General features: G+C 47.7%; 1 protein-coding gene across 4 annotated transcripts in view; it reads right to left on the bottom strand.

Annotated features, from left to right (window-relative positions):
* The window catches only part of FGF13 (fibroblast growth factor 13), a 525,768-nt gene that overhangs the window by 485,279 nt on the left and 14,622 nt on the right, over window positions 1-25,867 (bottom strand). For 2 of the 4 annotated variants that reach the window (XM_073799664.1, XM_073799666.1), the window contains exons 1-2: window positions 18,422-18,556; window positions 17,066-17,278 (exon numbers count right to left, since the gene is read on the bottom strand). In XM_073799664.1, coding sequence (XP_073655765.1) covers window positions 17,066-17,114 — 49 coding nt within the window. In that variant the 5' untranslated portion in view covers window positions 17,115-17,278; window positions 18,422-18,556. Of the gene's footprint in view, window positions 1-17,065; window positions 17,279-18,015; window positions 18,080-18,421; window positions 18,557-25,867 lie in introns of those variants that run through there. The other 2 variants (XM_073799665.1, XM_033849510.2) reach the window with 2 other exon arrangements.

Here is a 25,867-nt window from a genome sequence, read left to right as displayed (position 1 = left end):
ATCCTTCTCAAACTCTTCCAAAAAACTGCAGAGGAAGGAACACCCCCAAACGCATTCTATGAGGCCACCATCACACTGATACCAAAACCAGACAAAGATACTACAAAAAAAGGAAATTACAGACCAATACCACTGATGAATATAGATGCAAAACTCCTCAACAAAATACTAGCAAACAGAATCCAACAGCACATTAAAAGGATCATACACCATGATCAAGTGGGATTTATCCCAGGGATGCAAGGATTCTTCAATATACACAAATCAATCAATGTGATACACCATATTAACAAACTTCAGGAGAAAAACCATATGTTCATCTCAATAGATGCAGAAAAAGCTTTTGACAAAATTCAACACCCATTTATGATAAAAACTCTCCAGAAAGTGGGCATACAGGGAACCTACCTCAACATAATAAAGGCCATATATGACAAACCCACAGCAAACATCATTCTCAGTGGTGAAAAACTGAAAGCATTTCCTTTAAGATCAGGAACAAAAAAAGGATGCCCACTCTTGCCACTATTATTCAACACAGTTTTGGAAGTCCTAGCCACGGCAATCAGAGAAGAAAAAGAAATAGAAGGAATACAAATTGGAAAAGAAGTAAAACTGTCACTGTTTGCAGATGCCATGATACTATACATAGAGAACCCTAAAGATGCCACCAGAAAACTACTAGAGCTAATCAGTGAATTTGGTAAAGTTGCAGGATACAAAATTAACGCACAGAAATCTCTGGCATTCCTATACACTAATGATGAAAAATCTGAAAGAGAAATTAAGGAAACACTCCCATTTACCATTGCAACAAAAAGAATAAAATGCCTAGGAATAAATCTACCTAGGGAGACAAAAGACCTGTATGCAGAAAACTATAAGACACTGATGAAAGAAATTAAAGATGATACAAACAGATGGAGAGATATACCATGTTCTTGGATTGGAAGAATCAATATTGTGAAAATGACTATACTACCCAAAGCAATCTACAGATTCAGTGCAATCCCTATCAAATTACCAATGGCATTTTTTACGGAACTAGAACAAAAGCTCTTAAAATTTGTATGGAGACACAAAAGACCCCAAAGAGCCAAAGCAGTCTTGAGGGAAAAAAACGGAGCTCGAGGAATCAGGCTCCTGGACTTCAGACTATACTACAAAGCTACAGTCATCAAGACAATGGTACTGGCACAAAAACAGAAATATAGATCACTGGAACAGGATAGAAAGCCCAGAGATAAACCCACACACCTAATCTATGACAAAGGAGGCAAGGATATACTATGGAGAAAAGCCCGTCTCTTCAATAAGTGGTGCTGAGAAAACTGGACAGCTACATGTAAAAGAATGAAATTAGAACACTCCCTGACACCATACACAAAAATAAACTCAAAATGGATTAGAGAGCTAAATGTAAGACCGGACACTATAAAACTCTTAGAGGACAACATAGGCAGAACACTCTTTGACATAAATCACAGCAAGATCTTTTTTGATCCATCTCCTAGAGTCATGGAGATAAAAACAAAAATAAACAAATGGGACCTAATGAAACTTCAAAGCTTTTGCACAGCAACGCAAACCATAAACAAGACGAAAGGACAGCCCTCAGAATGGGAGAAAATATTTGTAAATGAATCAACGGACAAAGGATTAATCTCCAAAATATATAAATAGCTCATGCAGCTCAATATTAAAAAAACAAACAACCCAATCCAAAAATGGGCAGAAGACCTAAATAGACATTTCTCCAAAAAAGACATACAGATGGCCAAGAAGCACATGGAAAGCTGCTCAACATCACGAATTATTAGAGAAATGCAAATCAGAACTACAGGGAGATATCACCTCACACCAGTTAGAATGGGCATCGTCAGAAAATCTACAAACAACAAATGCTGGAGAGGGTATGGAGAAAAGGGAACCCTCTTGCACTGTTGGTGGCAATGTACATTGATACAGGCACTATGGAGAACAGTATGGAGGTTCCTTAAAAAAATAAAAAGAGAATTAACATATGACCCAGCAATGCCACTACTGGGCATATACCCAGAGAAAACCATAATTCAAAAGGACACATGCATCCCAATGCTCATTGCAGCACTGTTTACAATAGCCGGATCATGGAAGCAACCTAAATGCCCATCGGCAGACCAATGGATAAAGAAGAAGTGGTACATATATACAATGGAATATTACTCAGCCATAACAAGGAACGAAATTGGGTCATTTGTAGAGACGTGGATGGATCTAGAGACTGTTATACAAAGTGAAGTAAGCCTGAAAGAGAAAAACAAATATGGTATATTAACGCATATATGCGGAACCTAGAAAAATGGTACAGATGAACCAGTTTGCAGGGCAGAAATTGAGACACAGATGCAGAGAACGAACGTATGGGGCCCAAGGCGGGAAAGTGGCGGGGGCAGGGGGGTTGTGTGATGAATTGGGAGATTGGGATTGACATGTATACACTAATATGTATAAAATGGATAACTAATAAGAATCTGCCTTATAAAAAAATATATACAATTCTAAAAAAACGAATCTTGGAAGTATGGCGGTGACGGTCGCAGAACAACGTGAGTGCGCATAACGCCACAGAACTGTACACTTTAAAAAAAATCACTGTATATTTTCCCACAATGAAAAGTAAAAATGAAGATTTTTAAAAAGAACCTGGGAAGTGAAAACAGCCACTGCGAGCAATAGCTTATAATGAGAACTGCAGGAAGCCCAAATGCTTCAACAAGAGACCTCTAGCCTTGGCCTTTATTTCTTTATTTTTAATGAAGTAATCCTTGATCCGTAAAGAAACATTCAGATACACCAGAGATGATGCTATGAAAAGAAAACCTTTTCATAAAACAGTAAGTCCTTCAATATCGCAATGACCTCCCCATCCACCATTTAAATCCAATCTGTATATATCAGGCTTTCAGAAAGCGAGCCTCTTCTCTATCAATATGGTCAAGCGAGAGGCACCCTAGTCAAAATCTCACCCTCAGTAAACCAAGCAACTCAACTCCTGGCTCAAAGGCAGGAGAACAAGTTTATTATCTTCTACCAGGTTTTCAGATCCTAGGGAGATGCCTGTGCACTAAAAAATCAATACAAGATTTTTCAGCGTATTCAGTTTTGTCACTTGCCTGGAGACAATGGCCTCAGAAAACAGGACGAACTGTCTTACTTCCCTTTCCTCCCTTTCTGTGTGCACTGCCGTTTAAAGATATGCTCTTTGTTCCATAAATTCAAAGATTGCTTTTATGTCCAGTGGGGTAGAGACAAAAAGCTGTGTTTTTTAAGTGGTGAAATCTGTCAAAGTCCCAAAGGCTCTTGTGATACAAATCGGGTCGTTCTATACAGCCTGAATCCCCAATTCCACAGGGGAAATAAAAACCATTTATAACTCAAAGTAACTAGCAGTAATAGGTCAATGCACCTGACTGCTCATGAACCAGTGACAGCGACACTGCTGGCTGCCTGGGGGAGACCAAGTAGGGAAGTGTCTGAGCCTGGCCCAACCCTTGCAATCCCACCCCGCCCCACCTCCTGCCACGTACAGGCAGGAAAGTGGTACCAAGAAGGGGGAATGCCCTTGCCCACCCGCTCTGGACTGGCAAAGGATTATCTTAGAAGTCGCACTTTCCAGACCCTTATCCCCCCACATGAAGATCCATTGAGGTCCAGCCCCCAGAAGGGTCAAAATAACTGCTCACTGACCTCCACCATTCTCACAGCTATGCTGGGATGGCCAGCTCTGGATGGCATCCCCAGAGCTCCCTCCCAGCCCCGCCCTCTCTGGAAGGGCCCAAGGCTTTGAAATTCTCTTCCTGGAAGCAACAGAAAGAACGGAGGCCAGCCTGACAAGAGAGAAAGGAGCAAGAATGGAGAAAGGAGGCTTCCAAACAGAACATCTGCCTGGGGAGGATGAGTAGGGCTGAGAAAACTGAGGACCCAGTGCACACAGTTCATGGGCGACAATGCTGGGCACAGAGCTCAGGGCTATTTCTGGAGATGCTGAACCCTCTGAGAATCTGCTGAAAGCTATGGATGCCACCACCGGAAAAATGCACATTTACACATAATAGCCAGGGGTCCTTTGATGTCTCTGGGACAGTGTTTCCCCAACTTGCTCAATGATAAGAATCACCCAGATGCTGATTTACAATTCACAGTACCAAACTCTCTTCCTAAAGTTCTTTGTCAGCAGGTCAGGGGGAGGGGTAGTTTTTTTGTTTTTGTTTTTTAACAAACCCTACAGGTGACTGTTAACTTCCTGCAAGCTAGAGAAACACTGCTCAGGAGCAGTAAGCCCCATAATTGGCTGTGCGTTCGAATCACTTAAGGAGATTTATAAACCATATGGGTTCATAAGCCCCATACTCAGATCTACTGAGTCGAATTCTCATGGTGGAGACGTATGTGGTGGAAGGTGGTGCTGATGCCCAAGCAGGTTTAGGAACCTCAGCGCTAGTGGTCCCTGGACCAAAGATGAATAACCCATGTCCAACTTCACCCAGGTTCCGTCCCTGGTAGTTTGGGCTGGCCAGGGCCCGGGGGCCCGGATGGCTATTATGGGCACCAGGTCACTCACTGCTTGACATATCACCAACATGGGACAGAGTGCTTTGTGCACTGAAAGTCCGGTTCCTCTAAGTAAACCTCTAAACTATCGGCTCCGTGAAAGCCGGGATGATTATGTGTTCTGCTCACTGCTGTCACATAGGAGGTTCAACAAATATTTATTGATAAAGTAATGGATGAGTTACTTAATACACGAATTAGTAGAGTTGGCACTCTGTATCCACAAATTCCACGTCTGTGGATTCAACCAACTATGGATCTAAAAAACGTTTTTTTTTAATTCCAGAAAGTTTCAAAAACCAAACTTGAATTTGCCCCAGGCCATCAACTATTTACATAGCATTTACATTGTATTTACAACTATTTACATTTGGTATTAGAAGTAATCTAGAGATGATCTAAAGTCTACAGGAGGACGTGCATAGGTTATATGCAGATACTACACCATTTTATATAAGGGACTTGATCATCCACGGATTTTATTTTGGTATCTGGGGGTGGGGGGTCCTGGAACCCATCCCCAGTGACTGTATAACTAAAATCCATTAAATTGGAGTATGACTGTCAGATGTGTCAATCTGTAGATTTATTTCTATGGCCAACAAGCCCTTTAACAAGAACCCTCTAACTTGAATAATCAATACGAAAATCACTACTATTTTAACAATATTATCAATATGACCATTGACCAAATTCTATGTTTGTTTTTCACACATTATTTCATTCTATCTTTAAAATAGGCGTGTTCAAGAGAAATATAACTATCTCCATTGCGAAGAGGCTTAGGAAGATTATTTGCCCAAGATCATACAGCGACTAAGCAGAGGAACTTATATGTGAACCCAAGTTTCTAAAATCCATGCTGTTAACCATGCAGCCACTTTCACCTGGAAGATGGTCCACTGTACAGTGAAAATTATACCCCAAATCAAATTAGCAATATTAAATCCAGATGGATTGCTGCTGTCATTCTAAGGGCTTCTGATATGGCCTGGAGTTTCAAAAGGCACAAGAGCATTTAAAGAAACCTAGGAAGGATGCTGAGCGTGATGGTTAAGTAACACATTTACTGAGTACTGTACCTCTTTTGTGAAAAGGGCCCTTGAGGAGGTTTAAAATCTAGTTGGGGAGATAAAACATGAGCAGATGAAAACTGCATCATCAGATTTATCCAAAGTAGTCCACGGACCTTGCCAGATGGGTAACCGAGAAGCCCAGTGCAAGGGGTAAACAGATCCTGTAGGGAGGGTGGGAGAGAGGCTTCCTGGAGGATGTGGGTTAAGCTTGGACATGAAGGATCACAAAACGTAGAAATAATAGGTAGTAGAGCATTCCAGATCAAGAAATGGTAAGAGCTGGAGCAGAAGAGTCAGTTTGAAGACAATCCATAAGCAATATATTGTTTATGTTAATTTTCATTATATCATTATGATCATTATATACATCCACTGTAGAGAAAATAGAAGATACGAATAAACATACATATACGTATACATCCTCTATACATCTTCTATAAGCCAACCACCCAGAGACTCCTTTTGATATATATTCTTTCAGGGTTTATTCTAAGCATATTTGTGTGTGTATTTATTTAGACATATGCATATTTGTCTACATGCATTTAATTTTATATGTATACATTTATACATGCATATATGTATCTTTATATATGCACAGATTCGTACATATACGTTTATAAAATACGAATAATGTTTGTGGTGCCCAGTGAGAAAGATCAAGGCAGCAGAGAAAAACTTTTCACAACCACAGGCTCCAAATGACCATCTCTCCTTTGTCACCCCCAAATCCACACCCAGTGCACGCACTAAAAATGATAGTGTGGAAGATTATTTAATGACATAGAAAAACATTCTAACAGTGTGTTGAGGGAAAAAAAGCAGGTGATAGTATCTACTGTGTAATCCCACATATGTACTTAAAGATGTGTACGTGTGTATTATAAAATTCAGAGAAAAAAGACTGGAAGGATAATCTCAAAAAGAACCTGGGAGTACGACCCTTGGGGGATATTTTCTTCTTCATGCTTTTATGATTTTCCAAATTGCATGCATTATTTTGTAATCTGAAAAAAATCGACACCACGAAACATAAGCAATATTAAAAGCAGACCAACACAAAACGGTCAGGGGTGTTCTGGTCAAGATGCATCCTAGGTTTTTTACACAGCTGAAACCGAATTAACATTGACCAGAAGACAGAGAAAGCAAAGCACTTCTGTTTGACCAAGACCTGACTTCCAGGCTTTGAAGGGTATCCGCCTTTGAGGGGCCCAGCGAGAGGGTCAGGCGAAGGCAGGGCAAGGACGCCCTGATCGCTAGAGGGGGGGTGGGGGTCAGGACACTCTTCCTCCGGCCCCGCCCGCCGCCACCATCTTAACGCTGCCTCCCACTGGCTGCAAAGCGCCCGCGGTCTAGACCTCCAGGCCGTGGGCTGCCCCCGGCGCCCCGCCCCCTCGGCGGCGTCCCCACGCGAGCGAGCCGGGCCGCCGGCACCCGGGGCCGGTGGGCAAAGCCCTCGGCTGCACGCCGCCGCCGCCGCGAGCAGCTTTGTCATGCCCGGCGCCGAGCACTTCTTCGCCAAGTTTCACCTTCCGTGACACAACTTTTCTGTGTTTCTTTTTTCGGCAGCCGCCGCATCACGAGGCTCATGGGCACACAGGTTTGTAAACAACCCGCCGGCCGGATCCGCGGCGACTGAGGGACGCCGGTTAACCGGGCCGTTCGGCGTTCCCGCCCGGGTCCGAGCTTGTCGGGTCCCAGTTAGTCGGAAAACAAACGCTCCCGGGAGCTGAGAGCCACGAGGAGCGCCGGCCCCGTTTCCAGGAGAACCGCTCACATTGTTCCCAGGGCTCCGAAAACCACGCAAATCCAAGAGCTCTTGGAAGTCTTTTCAATAAGCCCCCCAAGGGAAGAGGCGAGCACACACATGGAGAATCAAAGGCAAGAGAAGCAGGTCAATTCACAATACTTTCAAAGTCGTGGTTGAAAGAAGATTCTTAAAATAGCTGTAGGCATATATTCAAGAACTGCGCTCAGCCTGCCTTCTTTAGCTTGTTTACTTCTACTTTTAAGAGCAAGATAAATATTTGAAGAACTCGATCTGTTTACTGACCCCCAGTGCAAGAGCAGGAGACATGCTACCTACATAATTTGGAGGGATTTTTTTTGCGAACTGGGTTTCACATTTGTTATTAAACTTACCTATAACCACGCGATAGACCCGTCACTGTTCATTACGGCTGTTAAACCTAGGTTCTGCAGCACCAGAGAAACACTGCATGAGTCTTAACTTTGAGAACTATAATTAATAATGCTCGTTCAAGGCGTATGTCTCTGTTCACAAGATATATTTTTGGAAATATTATCAAACTGAAGGCAGCATAAACAGTATAAGAAATAAAGCTCGCACTTTATTTTTCCATTTAAAATGAGTTATATAATAAGTAGTGGAATGCTTCTTCCATGGAGCTACATGTTAAGGGGGGGGATTTCTTTTACTGAAGTTATAGCTATCAAGGGAGAAAATCCAGACATGAGAATCCTCCACTGAGCCCAGCATACCCTAAGGAACCCCATTCACTTAATGAAAACCACTGACATCTGTAGACAAGAAAAGAAAGGAGGCAGAACAGGAGAGAAAAGGAGGGAGGGAGGGAAGGAGGAGAGGGTGGGGTTGAGAGAAAGAGAAGGGAAACGAGACAGATGATTCTGCTGAGAGGCAGACTGAAAGCATATGCCATGTAATGGAAAAAATAAATAAATAAACAATTGGGAGTTTTACCCAGTTGTGAATTAAGAGGAAGTGTAATCGATAGAACACAGGTGAAACAAGCTCCCAGACTCAGTTCTGGGGAAGAAATACCATTATTTTCAAACTGACAGATGCTTACATCTTGAAAGTCAGAATCATGGCCAAATGAGGAGAGATGCACTTTGGAAAGTACAAGTGAGAATGTCCAAGGCCAAAGAGGAAGGAAAGGGCACCCCTAAGGCTTAAGGTAGGACTGGGTTTCTCTCATCTCTGGGGGGGCGCAGCACAGTGCCCGAGATAGATAAGTCACTCAAGAAATCTGTTCGGACATCTCTTTGGCTGCACAAAGATCACAGCCATGGAGCAATCATGCCTGTATAGGCAAACTCTTCCTAGTCATGTCCACGTTGGCAAACGGCAAGTAATTTGGTCCTTGTGCAAACCTGGATTAGAAAAGAATCAACTGGGCTTCCCTGGTGGTGCAGTGGTTAAGAATCCGCCTGCCAATGCAGGGGACACGGGTTCGAGCCCTGGTCCGGGAAGATCCCACATGCCGTGGAGCAACTAAGCCCGTGTGCCACAGCTACGGGTCTCAACCCGGGACTGTTTTCTCATCTGTCAAATGGGAATAATAGTAGTATGTATATCTATCTTGGATAGCTTGAGATATTTCATGTCAATCCCTGGCATATGGTCAGTGCTCAAAAAAACTACTGCTGTTACCAAATGCAAGTTCGTGTGCCTACGTCAGAGTTTGGAGCGCAGAACCCCAAACTCCACAAAGGGCTTCAGCAAAGCATTTTTAAAGGCCAGGTGAGGGGGCTGATCACAGGGTGTGTGATCAGCTCGTACACAATTCTCTTGATGGTGAAGTAACAGGGCAATTAACTTTAATCAGTCCTTAGGCGCCAGAAGGGCTGGGGGCTCCTGATCATCAAGTAGTTAACTTCTTCCATTGCTGGTGGGTTTTAGCATCTGAAAAACTCAGGAAATATGCATGAGATACTATTGTCTGGGTACTTCAGAGAGGAACTACAGCAGAGGATATGGGGGAGGGGTCTGTCCCCAGCAGGACCCGTAGGGTCCCGCTCGGGTTACATTATTTTTAAGACTCCAACCAAAATTACTTCCCCATCCTATCTAGATGTCAGAAACTCAATCACTGACATTAATTCCCCGGAGTTAAAGCGCTGCCTCTGGCAATCCTTAGTTCAATGCCAGGTGCTGTGCCAGTAATTTGGGACCCACTAGCTGTGTGACCTCGTACAAACTACATAATCTCCCTGCACTTCAATTTTCTCATCTCTGAAGTCCATAAATACTATTCACTATTTCATTTGGCTGTCATGAGGATTAAATGAGATATATAGAAAAATCATGCATGCCTAGTAAATAGTGAGTGCTCCGTAATGTAGAAGCTACTATAATAATGATAATAATAACTATGATCATTATTAAGGATGAAAAAGACGTACCCTGGATTAAAGGAATTCCCTACCTTGCCTAGATCATTCAACAAATGCTCCTTATGGGCTGCCAAGTACAAGACCCTGTTGAGTGCCCTAGCGTGGGGTCTTCCAAGAAACCAGATGCCAAGACAAGAAGGGCTGTCAACTGGGAAAGGAAGCATGCTGACCAGAGAGGTGGCTAGGTCTCAGGGACCAAGAGTGCATCCTGCGAGATTCCATTTCCATTCAGTTCAATAAAGGGAGAACTAAAATATGATGACAGAAATCAAAATAGTAGTTGCCTTTGAAGGGGGAATGATTAGAAAGGGACACAAGAAAACTTTCTGGGGTGATGAAAATATTCTATCATGTGGGTGTAAACATTTGTCAAAATTCGTGGAGATGTACACCTAGGATTTGTTCATGTTGTATATAATCTTCAATTACACAAAAGGAAATTGGGTTCGTACCATTTTTTTTAATAACTTTTATATATAATTTGGCCTCTGACCAGGCCTGCCTTTCACCAGAAGATTTTTTTTCTTTCTTCCCAGGCCCTACTGACAGGCTCCATAAAGGACAGACATGTATACCTGAGAATTCCTTTGGGCAACAGTGATTGTCCAAACCAAATCTGAAGTCTCTGCACAAGGCTGAGAGCAGGCAGGCCAAGCAAACGCCTCAGCTCAGCCCAGCCCCAATGCACCCCCTGGAACGTCAACCTAAACCTTACACCGACATAAGCCAAGGGTGCTGCCAGTTTAAAAGACTCAGCAAGGACACCTACTACCCTCTGCCCACTGCCTGTGGGGAGGGTCTTAGCCAGTGACACTAATACCATTTCCATTTGAAAATCAATGCTAAATGTAATTTACAAGGGCAGAGGCATGAGTAGGGCATGAGAACTGCTTAACAGTAATCTCAACGTACAGTAATTGTAATTTAGGCTTAATGTTTATTACAAACCCAGATCCCTAATAAAACAGTCCTTCACATTTCCGTTGTGCCCCAAGAATCAAGAACTTATCTCTTTTCTAATATAAAACTCCCATTTTCAGGATTAATACCCTGGAAAACAAGGCTTTAGAGAAAAACAAGTGGCCATCCAATTCAAGGAGAAATTAGACCTGCAGGCTGGAGTGGGGGGCATAATGATTACTATTTCACTTTCTTTAGGAAATTAGTGCCATTTACCCAGAAATTCACACCCCTAAGAAATGTTTCATCAAGATATGGCTTTCACCAAAGTGATAAAATGTCATGTCTTAAAATGTCAGAAATCTCATTCAAGTGAGTTCGTAGAACTGGTATATCACAAATAGATAAGCTACATCTAGAGTTGGTGAGGACTGATGAGGATGAACCACGCTACACAGGACGAGAAATCCTGCTGCTAACATGTCTTCTGGATCCTCTGGATAGGGAAACGTAAATGGGTGGCTGCACACAATGATTTCTGCAGACATTTGTCTTCTCTGCTAATTGCTAAAGCTATATTTATGTGCCCAATCTTCGCATTCCAAAGACCACGTTAAGCTTAGCACGGTAATAGACATGGAGGATCCCCTCCACCTGCCACACTTTAATTCATGGGAGGTTTTTTTTCCCTCTTTGAATTGTTTAATCTTGGCAATTATCTTGTATTCCTTTCAAATTTCTCAACTCCAAAAATACAAGCCATAATGAAGCAGACACTAGAAAGGCCTTTTATTGGATATATTTGAAGAACTGCAACACATTCCGGTTGTTCTGTGTTGATTGTAATTCCCAGAATGAGGAGTTGATTTGAACATAAAACAGCACAGCTGCAAAGAGACCTGGAATGTTAAGTTTCCTCTCCCTAGTGACTGCCTCACAAATCAGCCCTCCAGCTTACCACCCAGACCCTGGCTCCAGTTCTCTCCCAGTTCCAGCTCTGTGCTCAGAGCCACCATACATGTCCCTGCGCACGAGGCATGGACCTCAACCCCACAGCTCACTTTCTGCTCCTCGCTCATCCTGCAACATCCTTTCGGACTCCAACCTCCCTCACACCTCCAGCCCGAGGATGCATCCTAACGCCTTTTAACAATTTGAACTGTACTGGCAAGAGACTTAGAGGAAGCAGAGCTAAGAAGATACAGTGCCCCTAACCCGCATCCCACTCCTGCTCCGGCCTGTCAGTAAAGAAGCTGCACACCACTGGAAATAATGATGACGAGGATTTTGGGACACTGTGCACTCATCTTCTGCACCTATCCCCAAGAAAAGACCAACGCTTCTCATTAGAGATCTCCCTGGCCACACCCCCTCACTGAGGCTGTGATCACCATCTCGGCCACGGAAGCAAATCTGGGGCTTATGACACTCCATAATACCGTACTGGTCCATGGTGACACGCACCAGGTGAAAAAACAAGCCCCTATATGAGTAATAGGGAGATTATGATTGCTAAGTTTTTTTCTCTCTCTCGTTTTTTCCCCCAATTTATTTATTTATTTTGGCTGCATTGGGTCTTCGTTGCTGCGCGCGGGCTTTCTCTAGTTGCGGCGAGCGGGGGCTACTCTTCGTTGCGGTGCGCAGGCTTCTCACTGCGGTGGCTTCTCTGGTTGCGGAGCACGGGCTCTAGGCGTGCGGGCTTCAGTAGTTGCAGCACACGGGGTCTCGGTAGTTGTGGCTCGCGGGCTCCAGAGCGCAGGCTCAGTAGTTGTGGCGCACGGGCTTAGTTGTTCCGCGGCATGTGGGATCTTCCCGGACCAGGGATCGAACCCGTGTCCCCTTCACTGGCAGGCAGATTCTTAACCACTGCACCACCAGGGAAGTCCCTGACTGCTAGTTTTTAATAAGAGGTCGCCAACATCATGACTTCCTGTGGGTGAAATACCTCTAAACACCTGCTTCACCTGGCCCCAGTCTGAGAAAGACACTTGACGGAGGCGACTGCAATAATCTACCAAGACCAAGATGAGCTTTTGGAATGGCCTTCCAGGTTCAAGACTTGATACGCTGGCTGCCTGACCACAATGCCCTGTCCTTCTTAGGTATGATTAGAGAGGCTACTGGAAAAGGCCAGGAAGGGAACTGCAAGAGGCCAGGAAGGGAACTGAAAATGAGCTGCACCCATAAATGCACGTGTGCAACGTAATCTGTTACAGCAACAGCTGTGCAAGCGGCTGGCGTCTCGGACTATGCGTGGAACTGTCCTCCACTGCCCAGCAGCCAGCAGAAACCCAGCCTGACGTTAGTGCTGGCCGTCTCAGAGAGAACCCACAGCCCACATGGCCTTTAAACCTGCCCAGATGCGATGGTTCTCAGGCTAAGCACAAGGGAAGGGGTTGCTGAAAAAACACACCCAAACCCAAACCCAAACTCCAACTACAAACCAAATAACAGTTGTGGGGTTTTTTTGGCCATGTCACGCGGCACGTGGGATCTTAGTACCAGGACCAGGGATCAAACCCGTGCACCCTGCAGTGGAAGCGCAGAGTCCTAACCGCCGGACCGCCAGAGAATTCCCAAACCAAATGACAGTTCTGAAACCAAGAATTGGCTAGGACTTTCACTCAATCTACAAACGATTTAATTTTATCTGTAACAGGCTACACAGTCTCCGAATGCCACAGGAACACGGTTGCAGTAAACCAGACAAAGCCTTAACTGAGTGCTTTTACAACAGAGAACTGCTGAAAAGATCTTATGTGACAAGGTAGAGAAGAGAATCAAAGCTAAGTGAATATCTGCTTGAAGAACCAAATGTTATTCTTCCCTGAAATGGAAATAGGTCCTCCTGTTCAGGAGCTGAGTGCCCTAAACTATATATTCATCTGCCAATTTAAAAGTTTATGCATGGGACTTCCCTGGAGGCGCAGTGGTTAAGAATCCGCCTGCCAATGCAGGGGACATGGGTTCGAGCCCTGGTCCGGGAAGATCCCACATGCCGTGGAGCAACTAAGCCCGTGCGCCACAACTACTGAGCCTGCGCTCTAGAGCCCGCCAGCCACAACTGCTGAGCCCGTGTGCCACAGCTACTGAAGCCCACGCACCTAGAGCCCGTGCTCCGCAACAAGAGAAGCCACCGCAGTTAAGAAGCCCGCGCACCGCAATGAAGAGTAGCCCCCGTCGCCACCAATTAGAGAAAGCCCACAGGTAGCAACAAAGACCCAATGCAGCCAAAAATAAATAAATAAATTTTTTTAAAAAAGAGTAGATGTTAAAGAACTTAATCTAAAAAAAAAAGTTTATGCAAAGCCTAAATACACAAAAGATGATTTGCTGCTCAAGAGGCCATTTTAATACTTTCAAACACAATCAAGATTCCCCTCCCGCCTCCCAAAGAGGACAGTCCATCTTGTCTGGCTATGTTACTGAAAAAGGTTAGAGAAAACATCATCGTCCATCATTGGTCTTAACCTCAATGAGTTGAAGAACATCATTTAAAAAGACAAAGAGCAATTTATATGCTCTGAAAGCCATATTTCATTAAGCAGCACAAAATAACTAATTACCTGCTACCTATGCTTTAGAAAGTCTAGAAACACTGTACTCTGTGATAATCTTCTATGCAGTTATGATGGGCTGTGAGCATCAACCCCAGGTGATGGGGTGGGAGGCCGAATTTAAACGAGCAGTAGGCTCTGAAAACATTATGAAATTCATTCAAACTGTTGCTAAATTTTGACTTGATTCAATCATTTGTCACACCATCATTCAAAATTAAGTGTGTATATTCAAAGTACCCAATAAACGTTCAATCCTGTATCTGTTGCAGAGTGTGCTCCTGAGTCACTTAGCTTAAAAATATCCAAACATGACTTCTATACATAGGAAATCTGTAAATAACCCAACCTCTCCATGAATATGGTCAATAAACTTTATTAGCTAAAAATATAAATAGACTTGGTATCTTTCATCTCTAACATAAAAAGTAGTCTTTAAAATTTAGTCACACAAGACTTTTAACATATTTACCTGAAAGGGTAAAATACCAAGGGCTACTAGGCATTCACTATTTTGAAAATACTCTATATTCAACAACCAACAGAAAGACAGAAATGGGATTCGGGCTCTTAGCAGCCATAAGATTCCCATCTCCTCAGGAACGTAAACTCCCTTCTTAAAAGTTGTCTTGTAATATTACTTTAATTTATTCTAATTACAACCATAATTCCAAATGCTAATTACACAATTCATACAGAAAGGTATTCGGTTTCAAATGTCGTGAGTCAATGTAAGAAAATGTTATGACATACGCCTAGTAAAAATTTTCATTCTCAAGTGACAGAAACTTGTCCTAATGTTTCCAGACTTGTTACTCCGTTCTGGACAATTACAAATTATATTCCTAGAACAGCATCTCATTTTCTGTGAATGAATTTGGTTTCAGGGTCCTCCCAAAGGTAGCCTGAAATAAGCCTTAGGTAACCACCTGATGGAAATCAGGGACCAAAGTTCCAGAAACAAACTTGAAATACTCCGAGATGCAGAAGGGGAATCACTTGCCTAGGTCAATTTGGTGCCACCATCTTCAATTGTATTCACCTGTCTGGGCCCTCAACGGAAAACAAAACCTTCTAACGACCCGGAAGTCACTTTCTCTTATCATACGAATGCCTGTTTAAAACGCACAACAATTAGGAAAGCTCTGGAAATGTGTAGCAGGAGTTCTACTTTCCGGGTGACCGTTTCAATTAATCTGTGCGCCTCAAACAGCCTGCGGGTATCAGTGGGTCCGAAGGGAGTGACCTCTAGCCTTGAGCCGATGGCAACACTGACCCTTAGTACAGCAGATCTAAACGCCCCACAAACTTCTGGAGCCTCTCGTCGGCGCTTCGCCTAGTTGGAAGAGAACCGGCTCCATTTAGAAACAAGGATAAAGGCCCTGAGCTGAAGACTTTGACAACTTTCCGCGGGGGAGGGCTGACGCTGCCCTAGAATCTCCCGGGAAAGAAAGCTCTTGAGAGATGGGGAGAGGCGAGAAGGAGGAGATGAGAAAAAGGAAGAGGGAAAGGAGTGGGAGGGAAGGGAGCCCCAGGGCTCAAGGAGGAATCGGGGCCCCGTGAACGAAGGCTGGGGCTCCCCCCACTGCAGCCCCACTTCTGCAGCAGCGTGGACCCGGCGTGGGTCGCTGCAGCTCAGCATGCCTGGGGCCCTCCGGGCCGGTCCAGCCCACTCCGGCGTCCGCTCTGTGGCCATTCCGGACACTTGCACCTAAGGCACCTGCCGTTTCCCCACGGCTCTACCACACCCCCTCTTCTGTGCCTCTCTGCACCCGGGTCTCCAAGGATGCTGTCTCCAGCTTACATTCCGGAGCTAAGCCGGGTCCTCAGCAAGGCCACGGCTAGGACTGGTGGGGGTCGGGGGGACGCCCCTTCCTTCTCCCGAGTTCTCCCGGGCCTGAGCCCTGCTCCGCTGCGCCTCCCCAGCCCGCCGGTGGGAGGCCCGAGGCCAAGAAGCGCTCTTCGGGGGACCGGCGGCCGGGCGCCGCGGGCCAGGTGGCTAAACCCCCCAGAGTGGAGGGAGGGGACTCTCCCCTCCCGCGGGGACCCGCTTCTGCTGGGCAATGGTACCAAGGGGACAAGAGCCTTTGTTCTCCCGGGGCTCGACGAGGCTGCGCTGCCGACGCGCAGCGCGGGCGGCGCCGGGGCACCGGGATCGCTCACTTTTGCACGCGGCGTGTGGAAGGTTGCAAGCTCCTGCCTTCTGGGGAGGGGACGTAGAGAGTTGGGGAGCGGAGGGCGTGAGAGGGAAAGGAGCGTGGGGGGAGGGGTTGTGCGTGTCGGCCAGGCTCTTTGTTTGCATTGGGGGCGGGGAGAGGGGGGGGTTGAAGGTGGATTCGAGCTTGGGTTCTAAGAGTGGGGCAGATTCCTGAGTATGTCACCATGTTGCACCCGCGCAGCACACATATGCACACTCGCGCACACGCACACACAGGCACTCGCACGGAGAGGGGGCCGGCCGGTGAGAGGCAGCGCTGTTCCCGGCGCTCGCGGCTGCAGCAGCTTCGTCTGCCCGCAGCGCCACCCCGGTGCGTCCAGAGGGGGAGCGAAGAGGCTGGAGGCACTCGCGGGGCGACAATTCCACGAGGAAGGAGGGAAAGTGGTGCAAACCCAGGGCCCCCAGCGGCCCGGCCCCCGCCTTTCTCGCCGGGGTCGCAGAGGTCACGGGCAGCTTAGGCTCCGGGAGGGAGGCCGGGAGCCGCCGGAGGGCGGCGCGCACGCGAGTGGGCGAGGGAAACCAAGGGAAGGGAAGCTGGCGGACTCGGCGGGCGGGCTTACCCTTAGAAGCATCTTTCTCCTCTTTGGGTTTGGTCACCTTTCCACTCATAGATCCCAGCTTGCTTGACAAGGTTCGGCCAGGAGACGGAAGTCCTCGCCGAGCGGGCCGGACTTGGGAGAGTGCTTAGGGTGGCAAGTCACGACCGCGAGCTCCCCTCGGTGTGGCTCCGGGCAGAAGCCGCTTTCCCCCAGCGCTGCCGCCGCCGCCGCTGCCTACGGGAGAGTGGGGAGGAAAGGAGAGGGGTGAAGGAGGAGCCGCTGCCGCCGTCGCCGCCGCCGCCGCCGCGAGCCCGAGCGGCCGGCCGCGGGAGGAGCCGCTCGCCTGGCTCCAGAAGTGCAGAGACAAAGCGGCGCGGCGCTCCCTCCGCGCCCCGCGCCCGCCGCTCCTGCCCACCCCCGCCCGCCCGCGGAGAGCCGCGCTTGCCACCCCCGGGGCCGCCGAGAGGTGCGGCTGGGACTCCCTGGCTCGGCCGCCGGCCTCCCGGGGCTCCGCGCCGGCCGCTCGCCGGGCCGGCGCGGGCCGCGAGGGGAGTTGCCTGGGTGGGCTGCCCGCGCGCCGGCGGGCCGCTTCCCCCGCCTCTCCCCATCCGCTGCGGGCCGCCAACTCCATCAAAATAAAACGGCGAGGAAGGTTAAAAAAAATGAAAACAAAGACGAAAATATTCACTTAAAAATGACGAGCCTCCCCGAAAGGGAAATGTTTGAACATGTGATGAGCAACGTGTGAGCCTGTTACACCGCAGAGCCGCGCAGCTCCTCGCCCGCGGAGAATCGAGAGAGGAGGGTCGCCTCTTTCTTTCTATTGAACCAATTTTCAGGTTCCTATCATTTTGCCAAAGGGGGGTCCCGAGCTGCTGGCGGGCGGAGGAGCGGGACGCGACGGCCCTTACCTGCTCTCTCCGTCTCCCTACACCCACACCCCCTAGGAGCTCGCCCGCTCCCTCGCTTACGCTCTCCTTCCAAAGAACTCTCGGGTCCCGGAGAGCCGCGATTCGGCACGGCGGCGCATTCTATATAAACGACAAGGTGTGGGCACGCGGGGGGCGGGGCCGGCACAAAGCCGCCGGCGGGCTGTAGTAAAAGGAGAGCTCGGCAGGGGCGCGCCGACGTCAGCCGCCGGGTGGCAAAACCCAGGCGAGCCCAGAGGAGTGCGGGCGAGCGTGTCAGCCTGGCGTCCCCCGGCCCCTCCGGGGTCAGGCAGGGCCCGCGAACGCCGCCGGAGCGGACTCGCACTGTCGGCCGCCGAGATCGAAGCCCGGCGCCCCCCGTCCCCCCGCCCCGCTCCCGTTACCCCCTCTGATCCCGGCGCCCGCCTTCCCCGCAGCGCTGCCTGGGCCCGCGCTGGTCGCCACCTACACTTTGGGGACTCCGCTGTTGGCAAGTGCCTGCACCGAGCGGTGGAATCTCAGTCCGGGAGTCGGCGACTCCTCGCCTCCGGCCAGCTGCCCAAGTTGAGACAGCGGGACTCTCCGCGAGAAGGGCGCGCTGGGATCTGGGTGTCAGTAGGGCAGAGAGTGAAACTGACCGCGGCGGCTGCCACCTCCCACCCCACCCCCACCCCCCGCACGCAGGCCCCTCCTCCTAGGGCTGGTCGCTCTGGCTGGCAAACTAGGCGCAGAGTGCCCACCACCCGGGATGGCCAACCCCAGACAAACGGAGTAAGGTGGGACTGGGGGCGAGTGCTGGAGAGGGATTAAGGGATCGACACGTCGCCTGGGGCACGCTAGTGACAAAACAGGGAACGTCCCTGAAGATTTGAACTAAAAGGAAAACTGCTCAGAAATTGTACAAGAGAGGGTTGGATGGGGAAGAAGAGAGAGCCTGGGAAAGGGAAGGGGGGACAGGGTGGCCCTGAAACATCCTGGGAAACCCTTTCCGCGATGGCCCTTTCTCGGCGCGCGGATACCCGGAAGCCCGGCGCTCTGTTGAGGGACTGGGGTCGCTGCTGTCAGGACTTGGTCCTCAGGGCGGTCCATTAATCAGAACATAGGCTCCAGCCTGGCGGTGGAGACGCAGCAGCGACTCCCATGAAGAAAATCCGTTTCCCCTTGTCCCACCCAACTCCACCCGCTCCTTAATTCGGTTTCGTTAATGGCATTAAACCAGGCGAAGAAATTATATAGATGGATTAGTCCTACTGAATCCCAGGCGGTGACTCAATTACAAGAGCCTGCTGTGGCTTTCAAGACCAGGAGAGTGGGCTGCCCCTGCCTCCAGCCCGGGTCTAAAGGTTGGCAACCCTCTAAATTCAATTTGCAGCCTCTGTCCTTGGTCTGGGAGGAACTCCAGGCCTATTTTTCTTGTAAATAATATCTAATAATCTGGAGGTTGATGGCACAATGTGATTATCCAACCCAAGTTTAGATCATTAGTATCAGTACTCTGGGAAAGAAAGAATTTCTCTTCAAATGACCGGAATTCAAAAGGGGTGGAAACTTGGGTGGGTTTAGAGGAAAGATGAAGGGGAAAAGGGGAAAGAGTCCTCAGTTTACACCCAATAATAATCAGTTACTGTGGATTTAGCACCTACCCTGTGCCAAACAGTGTGCTGAATGCTTTACATCATTATCTTATTTCATCTTCACAGCAGTCCTAGGAAGTGTTATTTCCATTTTACAAATGAGGAAACTGAGGCTCAGAGAGGTTAAGTAACTTGCCCAGAGGTCACACAGCTCGTAGTGGTGGAGCCTGGATAAAAAACTAGGAGAGCCAGGATAGGAAACCAGGTGGGTCTGTCTTTTCCGTGCTCTTCTATTAGACCACATGGTCTCTCAACACTCCTATCAGCCTGTTAAAAAGAGGGGGGAAGCACATTTTCACTGAACCTATCTGCCAATCTTGAACCCCTCAGTCTTTTTAAACTCCCTTAACTCAGCACATTCAAACACACACACACACACACACACACACACACACACACACACACACACACTCCTCTCTTCTGTACACATAACATTTGCTTTGTCTACATAACTCCAGTAAGCAACAAGACCCTCTTTTGGGAAAAGGGTCAGTCTCTGTCTTGGGGGTTATTAAGCATGGTGTCCATCCTGAGTATCTCAGCTTTCCTGACACACTAAGATTTCCAGGGAAGTTTTCTGCACAGAGAAGACTCCCTCATCCCGCAAGCCCTATCACCTCTGGCACCTCCGGCACAGTTAACTTCCAGCTGGAAGCCAGATATCAACCCTGTTCCTTGAAGGACAATAATAGTTAACATACGACTAAACCTAGGTTAGTTAATATGATTGAGGTGAGTTGAAGAGATGTCTGCTTGGGAGTATTAGTGGAGTCTGCCTGTCCATGAACGCAAAAAGATAAAGCATGTTTCTTCACCATAAACCACTCTGCCAAAGAAATAATCAGAAGCTAAAGAAACTAGACATTTCATGCAAGAACAATATAGTGATGTGTGTTCATATGGGGGCAAATCAATGACGTCATAAAGGCATTCATGCCAGAGACCAAGAATCATGAATATTCAAGGACCAGGACAAGCAATCTCCTCTAAACAAAGCTTCTGAAGACCCTGCTAGGGGGGTCACGGGCAGCCTCTTTCATGAAAGGCATGGAGGCCTTCCCTTTCTCCAAGCCCTGTGAGAATATGAACAAAATGTCGTTGGTACTGGCTCAAAAAAGGCACGCTCCAGTGTGTTCAGCCCCTGAGCGCCTTGTAATTTCGGATGATCGGCCACAGGAAGATCTGACCTCTGAGATAGGGTATTCAGAGGGTGGTCTTTTCCCCACCACCAAATGGACTCAGTGTGGAAGCATCTCAGTGAAGCCCGGGCTTAGACTGTAGCACTTCTCTGCCCCTCCCAGATCCTTCTGCCCCATCCCACTGGGGTGGAAGCTCCTTCACTTTCGCTCTAGCAATTGGTGCTATCTGATCCCTTCACTCCTCCCTGCCTTGTCACTATGGTAAAATGGTCCCTTCTGTCCTGTCTCTGTCCCGGGAACTCCATTCATCTGACACAACATGGGGCACAGGGATTACCCTGTATAGTCAGGTAACTCAGTCCTGGAATTAAGGCAATATTCCAAAACAAAAGGCTGCAGGGCCACGCCCCTAAAGAGGGCCTGGCTGTTTTCCGGAGGGAGGAGCTGAGCTTGAGTCTTTGGTAGGAAAGTGGGAAAGCTACTGAGAGTCTCATCCTCTTGGCCCTATCATCTCCCTGGTGTCTGTTTCATGCCAGTCCCCAAATGTCCCAAGACACCAGCCTCTGGATTCCAGGTTTGCTCATCCTCCAGCAGCTCTGAGCAATGCTTCTGGGCAAGATGCCACTCGGTTCCATTGTCTGCGTGGGAGGGTAAGGGTAGGGTGAGTGGGGTCGTGGAGGACAGATACACTTAGGGCTTCTTCCTGTCAGGTTTGAACTGAGTGTAGAGCCATTGTCATCAGAAACCACCAAATTAGACGTTTCAGTGACAAGACTGCTTCTCACTGGACCAAATGTGGTTTTCATTTGTGAAAGCACTTCACAGCAGAAAGCTGGTTCAGAAGGAGGCAGCCTGGCAAAAGCTACACTTCCAGCCAGGATACCTGAGATAAAGCAAGGCCCAAGGGACCAAGATCTGGGAGTTGGAAGTCCCTTTGATTTTTAAGCTCACATCTCAGCACTTTGAATTTTGAGATCCAAATGCTAGAGCTCTGAAAGGACTCATTTCTGATGCAAACTCTACAGTGTTTATCTATGTCATGACTTAACATTGCTTTCTAGCAGCATCATAGGCGAGTTGGTGGATTTCTGTGACGTAAGAGTTGGGTAAAATATAATAAGGACCTACTGTGTAGCACAGGGAACTCTACTCAGTACTCTGTAATGGCCCATATGGGAAAAGAATCTAAAAAAAAGAGTGGAAATATGTATGTGCATAACTGATTCACTTTATTGTACACCTGAAACTAACACAACATTGTAAATCAACTACACTCCACTAAAATTTTTTTTAAAAAAAGAGTTGGGTAAAGTAATGTCCAAAGATGGTGACTGTGGCCTGGCCATTGCGAGGTGAGCACTGACTCCTCCCCTTGATTCTGGGTGGCCTGTAACCGCTTCACTGGTGGAAGTGATGCTCTATTCGTTTTAGGCTAGGTTAGCAAAGGCCATGCAGCTTCTGCCTGGCCCTCTTAGGACGTTTGCTCTGCGGAAAGCCAGCCGGCATGATGTCAGCTTACCCTCAGACCACCATGGTGGAGACGTGACATCTAGGCTCTTCAGCTGACAGTGCTAGCTGAGCTCCCAGACGACAGCCAAACCATCAAATGACTGCAGCTCCAGGTGACATCTGACCTCAACCTTGTGAAAGACCCCTCAGTGGAGAACTACTCAGTGGCACCCTTCTCTAACTCCTGACCCATAATATTAGGAGCAGAATTAAATGGATGCTTTTAGGTGCTACATTTTAGGGTGATAAGTTGTGCAGAAATCGTAACTGGAATAGTGACCAACAATTTCTCCTCATCCTGTATGCATATGCCACTCCACTCTCTAGAGGTAATGTCCTCTTAAATCCAGGCTGGCCTTGTGGCTTGTTCTTACCAAAATAATGTGGCCGAAGTGATGCTGTGCCAGTTCCCGGCCAAACTTTAGGAGACTTGGCAGCTCCACTTTCTTTCTGGGGGAAGCCAACCACCACATAAGAAGGCAGACACCTTGACACCCATGTTGCAAGGAAGCCCAGGCAGGCTATGCAGAGAGACCACGTGAAGAGCCGAGAAACCCAGCTCACGGCAGGAACGAGGGTCCAGAACATGACCACGGTCAAGCCATCCAGCCAGCACCCATCCATTCAGCTGCAAGGCTCCAGAATTCATGGAGTAGAAAAGAGCCAACTTTGCTGCGCCCTGTCCAAATTCCTGACCCACAGAACTGTGAGTAGAACTGAGAGTAGGGAAAAGTTGTAAGACAGAGAGATGTCCACGATTTATCTGAAAACAGCTTCACACTAAGATCTTTCCAATCTACACCAAACATATAAGTGATTCTTCTGCCTCCCTTGAACTTGAACATTTAGACCATTGTAATGCAATGTTGGCATGCCTGTCAGGAGTGAACATCTTTAAATGTTCTATCACTTTCTTCTCTAGTGAAGGAGGAAACAATGAGCTAGAACTTGTTCAAGGATTCTCCCAAACAAGGAACATCACTAGGCAGCATCCCCACCCGGAGTCCCTATCAGTCCACAGCCTTCAGAATCTCCCGTGTCAAGAGGAAGGGGTCATCAAAGGTGGCCTTTTCCTAACGGCATGTTCCTGATGTTCTTTACACCTGAAACAGAGGACCTAGCCATCGTCTCTCCCAGTAAATAACACCCAAAAGACTCTGGCCAAGGTGGGCCAGAGATTTTCAGACGCTGCTCTTCCCTCCGTGCTACTGGATACACTGCAATGCTAACAGAGAACATGTCAGGCGGAAAAAGATTATGTCTTACAAAATTCTTGGCTATAGCGGGCTTGGTTAGCACACTCCCATTTGCCCTTATCTTGAATCCTCAATGAGACTGTAAACTCCAAGGTGACAAGGACTGGGTTAAACTCTCCTAAGACGAACTGCCCCCATGCCCACTCCACGGTTTACACAGCGCCTGGCACATCAAAGGCGCAGAACATAGTCTCATCCTTGTAACAGCATTTATTTAATCTACTGGCTTTCCTGCTCCGCACTAAATCGTTATCCAGATTATGCCATTTTATACTCACAGCAACCCTCTGAATTAGTGACTATTATTAACTCCATTTTCCAGAGGAGAAAAGAAGCTCAGAGAGGTGAAACAACTTCCCCAAGATTGTAGTAAACGGACACACCCAGGAATGAGACTCGGGTAGGATCTCCCGTTTCCAAAGACCCTGCTCTTTCTACTCTGCGACACTGCATAGTTTGTAAATGTTAGAAAATAATTAGTGGCTCTAAAACTTCTCTTTATTTAAAAATAAAGCCAAGCAGGGAATTCCCTGGCGGCCCAGTGGTTAAGACTCCACACTTCCAATGCAGGGGGCACAGGTTCAATCCCTGGTCGGGGAACTAAGATCCCACATGCCACAGGGCACGGGCAAAAAAAATTTTTTAAATAAATAAAGCCAAGCATTAGAGCAAGAACAGAGATCTCAGGGCTGACTTGGCTTTCATTCGCTTTCTGTCCATACCCGCCCCCCACATGGTAGACAGGGAGGTGTGCCAGTGGGATTCCCCTTCCAGGAAGGTCTTCCTATCCAGCTGTCAGGGGCCTGTCAGGGGGCAGCCTCTAGAGGTCAGCTCCTTCAGGGTCTGCCTCAGCTGCAGAACCCTGACCTCACCGGAAGTCATGTCCTTCCTGGGGCGGCCCACATCCCAGTGAACGAGGCCTGGCCATCTGCGCTCAATGCAGGCTCTCTGGCAGAGGGCACTCACGCCACAGCTCCCCACCTGATGGGCCGAGGCCTTGATGCGCCTGCATCGCAGTTCAACTTCTCCCTCTGCCCCATCCCACCTCCTCCCTCTTCCTTTTACAGGTGTTGATCCCTAATGAGCATCTTCCAGCACAAACTCCATCTGCTTTCAGAGATCCCAGCCTGTGACTCCTCTCTCTTTCTCTCCAACACTGTCTGACGGCCCAGGCTTTTGGTAAAGAGAGATTCTGAGAAACTTCCTCTTCTTCTGGTGATTTAAGTGACCATCACTGTGTTGCTAGTGCCTTTTGCCTCCAAGTTGCTTGGAACCCTCTTTGGAGCGTCAGGGTTTGGCGCTTGGATTTATACCTGCCCACAGAGCCCGGATACCCAGCTGCTACTGTCTATAACAGTTACATTTTAGGAAAAGAGGAATAACTTGCAGATGGTCAAGAAATTCCGAGCTGGGTTTCTAATGATGTGATGAGACACTTGTACCTGCACTCTCCTTACCTAGAAACTGTAACCCAGTTGGTGTGATTTTACTGGGCACAGAATGGAGTTGCACCCGGCACATAGCTGGGGTGACGGTAACCATCACACTGTTGTTGGTAGAGCTGTAGCTGCCAGTCTGCGGCTGTGTTCTTCTCTAAGGGACTCGCCATACTCGGTTTCCCACTCCTGCGATTCTTTATTCTCCTCTGTTCCACTTCTGCCAGTGCAGCCTCCAGTGGTATTTTCCTTTTCCATGTTCTCATCCCCTCTCCCACTAGCGGGGTCTAGCATGACTGTTCCCTATTACTTTTTTCTCCATATTTATTCACTCTGTTACATAAAGCCTCCCTTTTCCCTATATCACCCAGCCTGAAAGGTCAGGATTTACTGTGGTCTGCTTCTGGAGAGAGTATCTCAGATCAGTGATAGGAGATCTGCCTCCCTGCCACTCAGCCAGCAAAAGAGGAGCCCCTCTGAGGGTCCCCACTTACTACGGAATGAATGAAGCAACAGCATCATTTTTCTTCCCCATAGGCAAACACTAGAAGCATTGTCAAGGCAGCAAGACTAATGACCCAGAACTGGAGAGGCAATTAATAGATGGTGCTTTATAGAAATTGTCATTTCATACTTCTAACTGTCCTAAAAGTTAGATATTGTCACCCTTCATTTACAAATAATGAAAAGGGCTGAGAAAGAGCGATTTACCTGCCCGGGTAGCGGACAGCAGTAGAGGGATTTGAACGTAGGTCTTTCCGTTGCAAAAACCTAAGCAGTTTGCACTGCCAGATGCTGACATAGTCAAGAAGGCTCACCTACCAGTCTTGGCACTGGGCCACAGGATTCTGGAAGAATCCATGACCAGTGAGTGAGTGATGCTGTGGCTTTGGTGTTAGTGGAGAGGACGTCTCTGAGAGCCACGTCAAAGCATGCGCTCA

Source organism: Tursiops truncatus, chromosome X (assembly GCF_011762595.2).
Source record: "Tursiops truncatus isolate mTurTru1 chromosome X, mTurTru1.mat.Y, whole genome shotgun sequence".
Classification (NCBI taxonomy): domain Eukaryota; kingdom Metazoa; phylum Chordata; class Mammalia; order Artiodactyla; family Delphinidae; genus Tursiops; species Tursiops truncatus.
The sequence above is the reverse complement of the archived record's forward strand: the minus strand, read 5'-3'. Positions and strand labels throughout refer to the sequence as shown.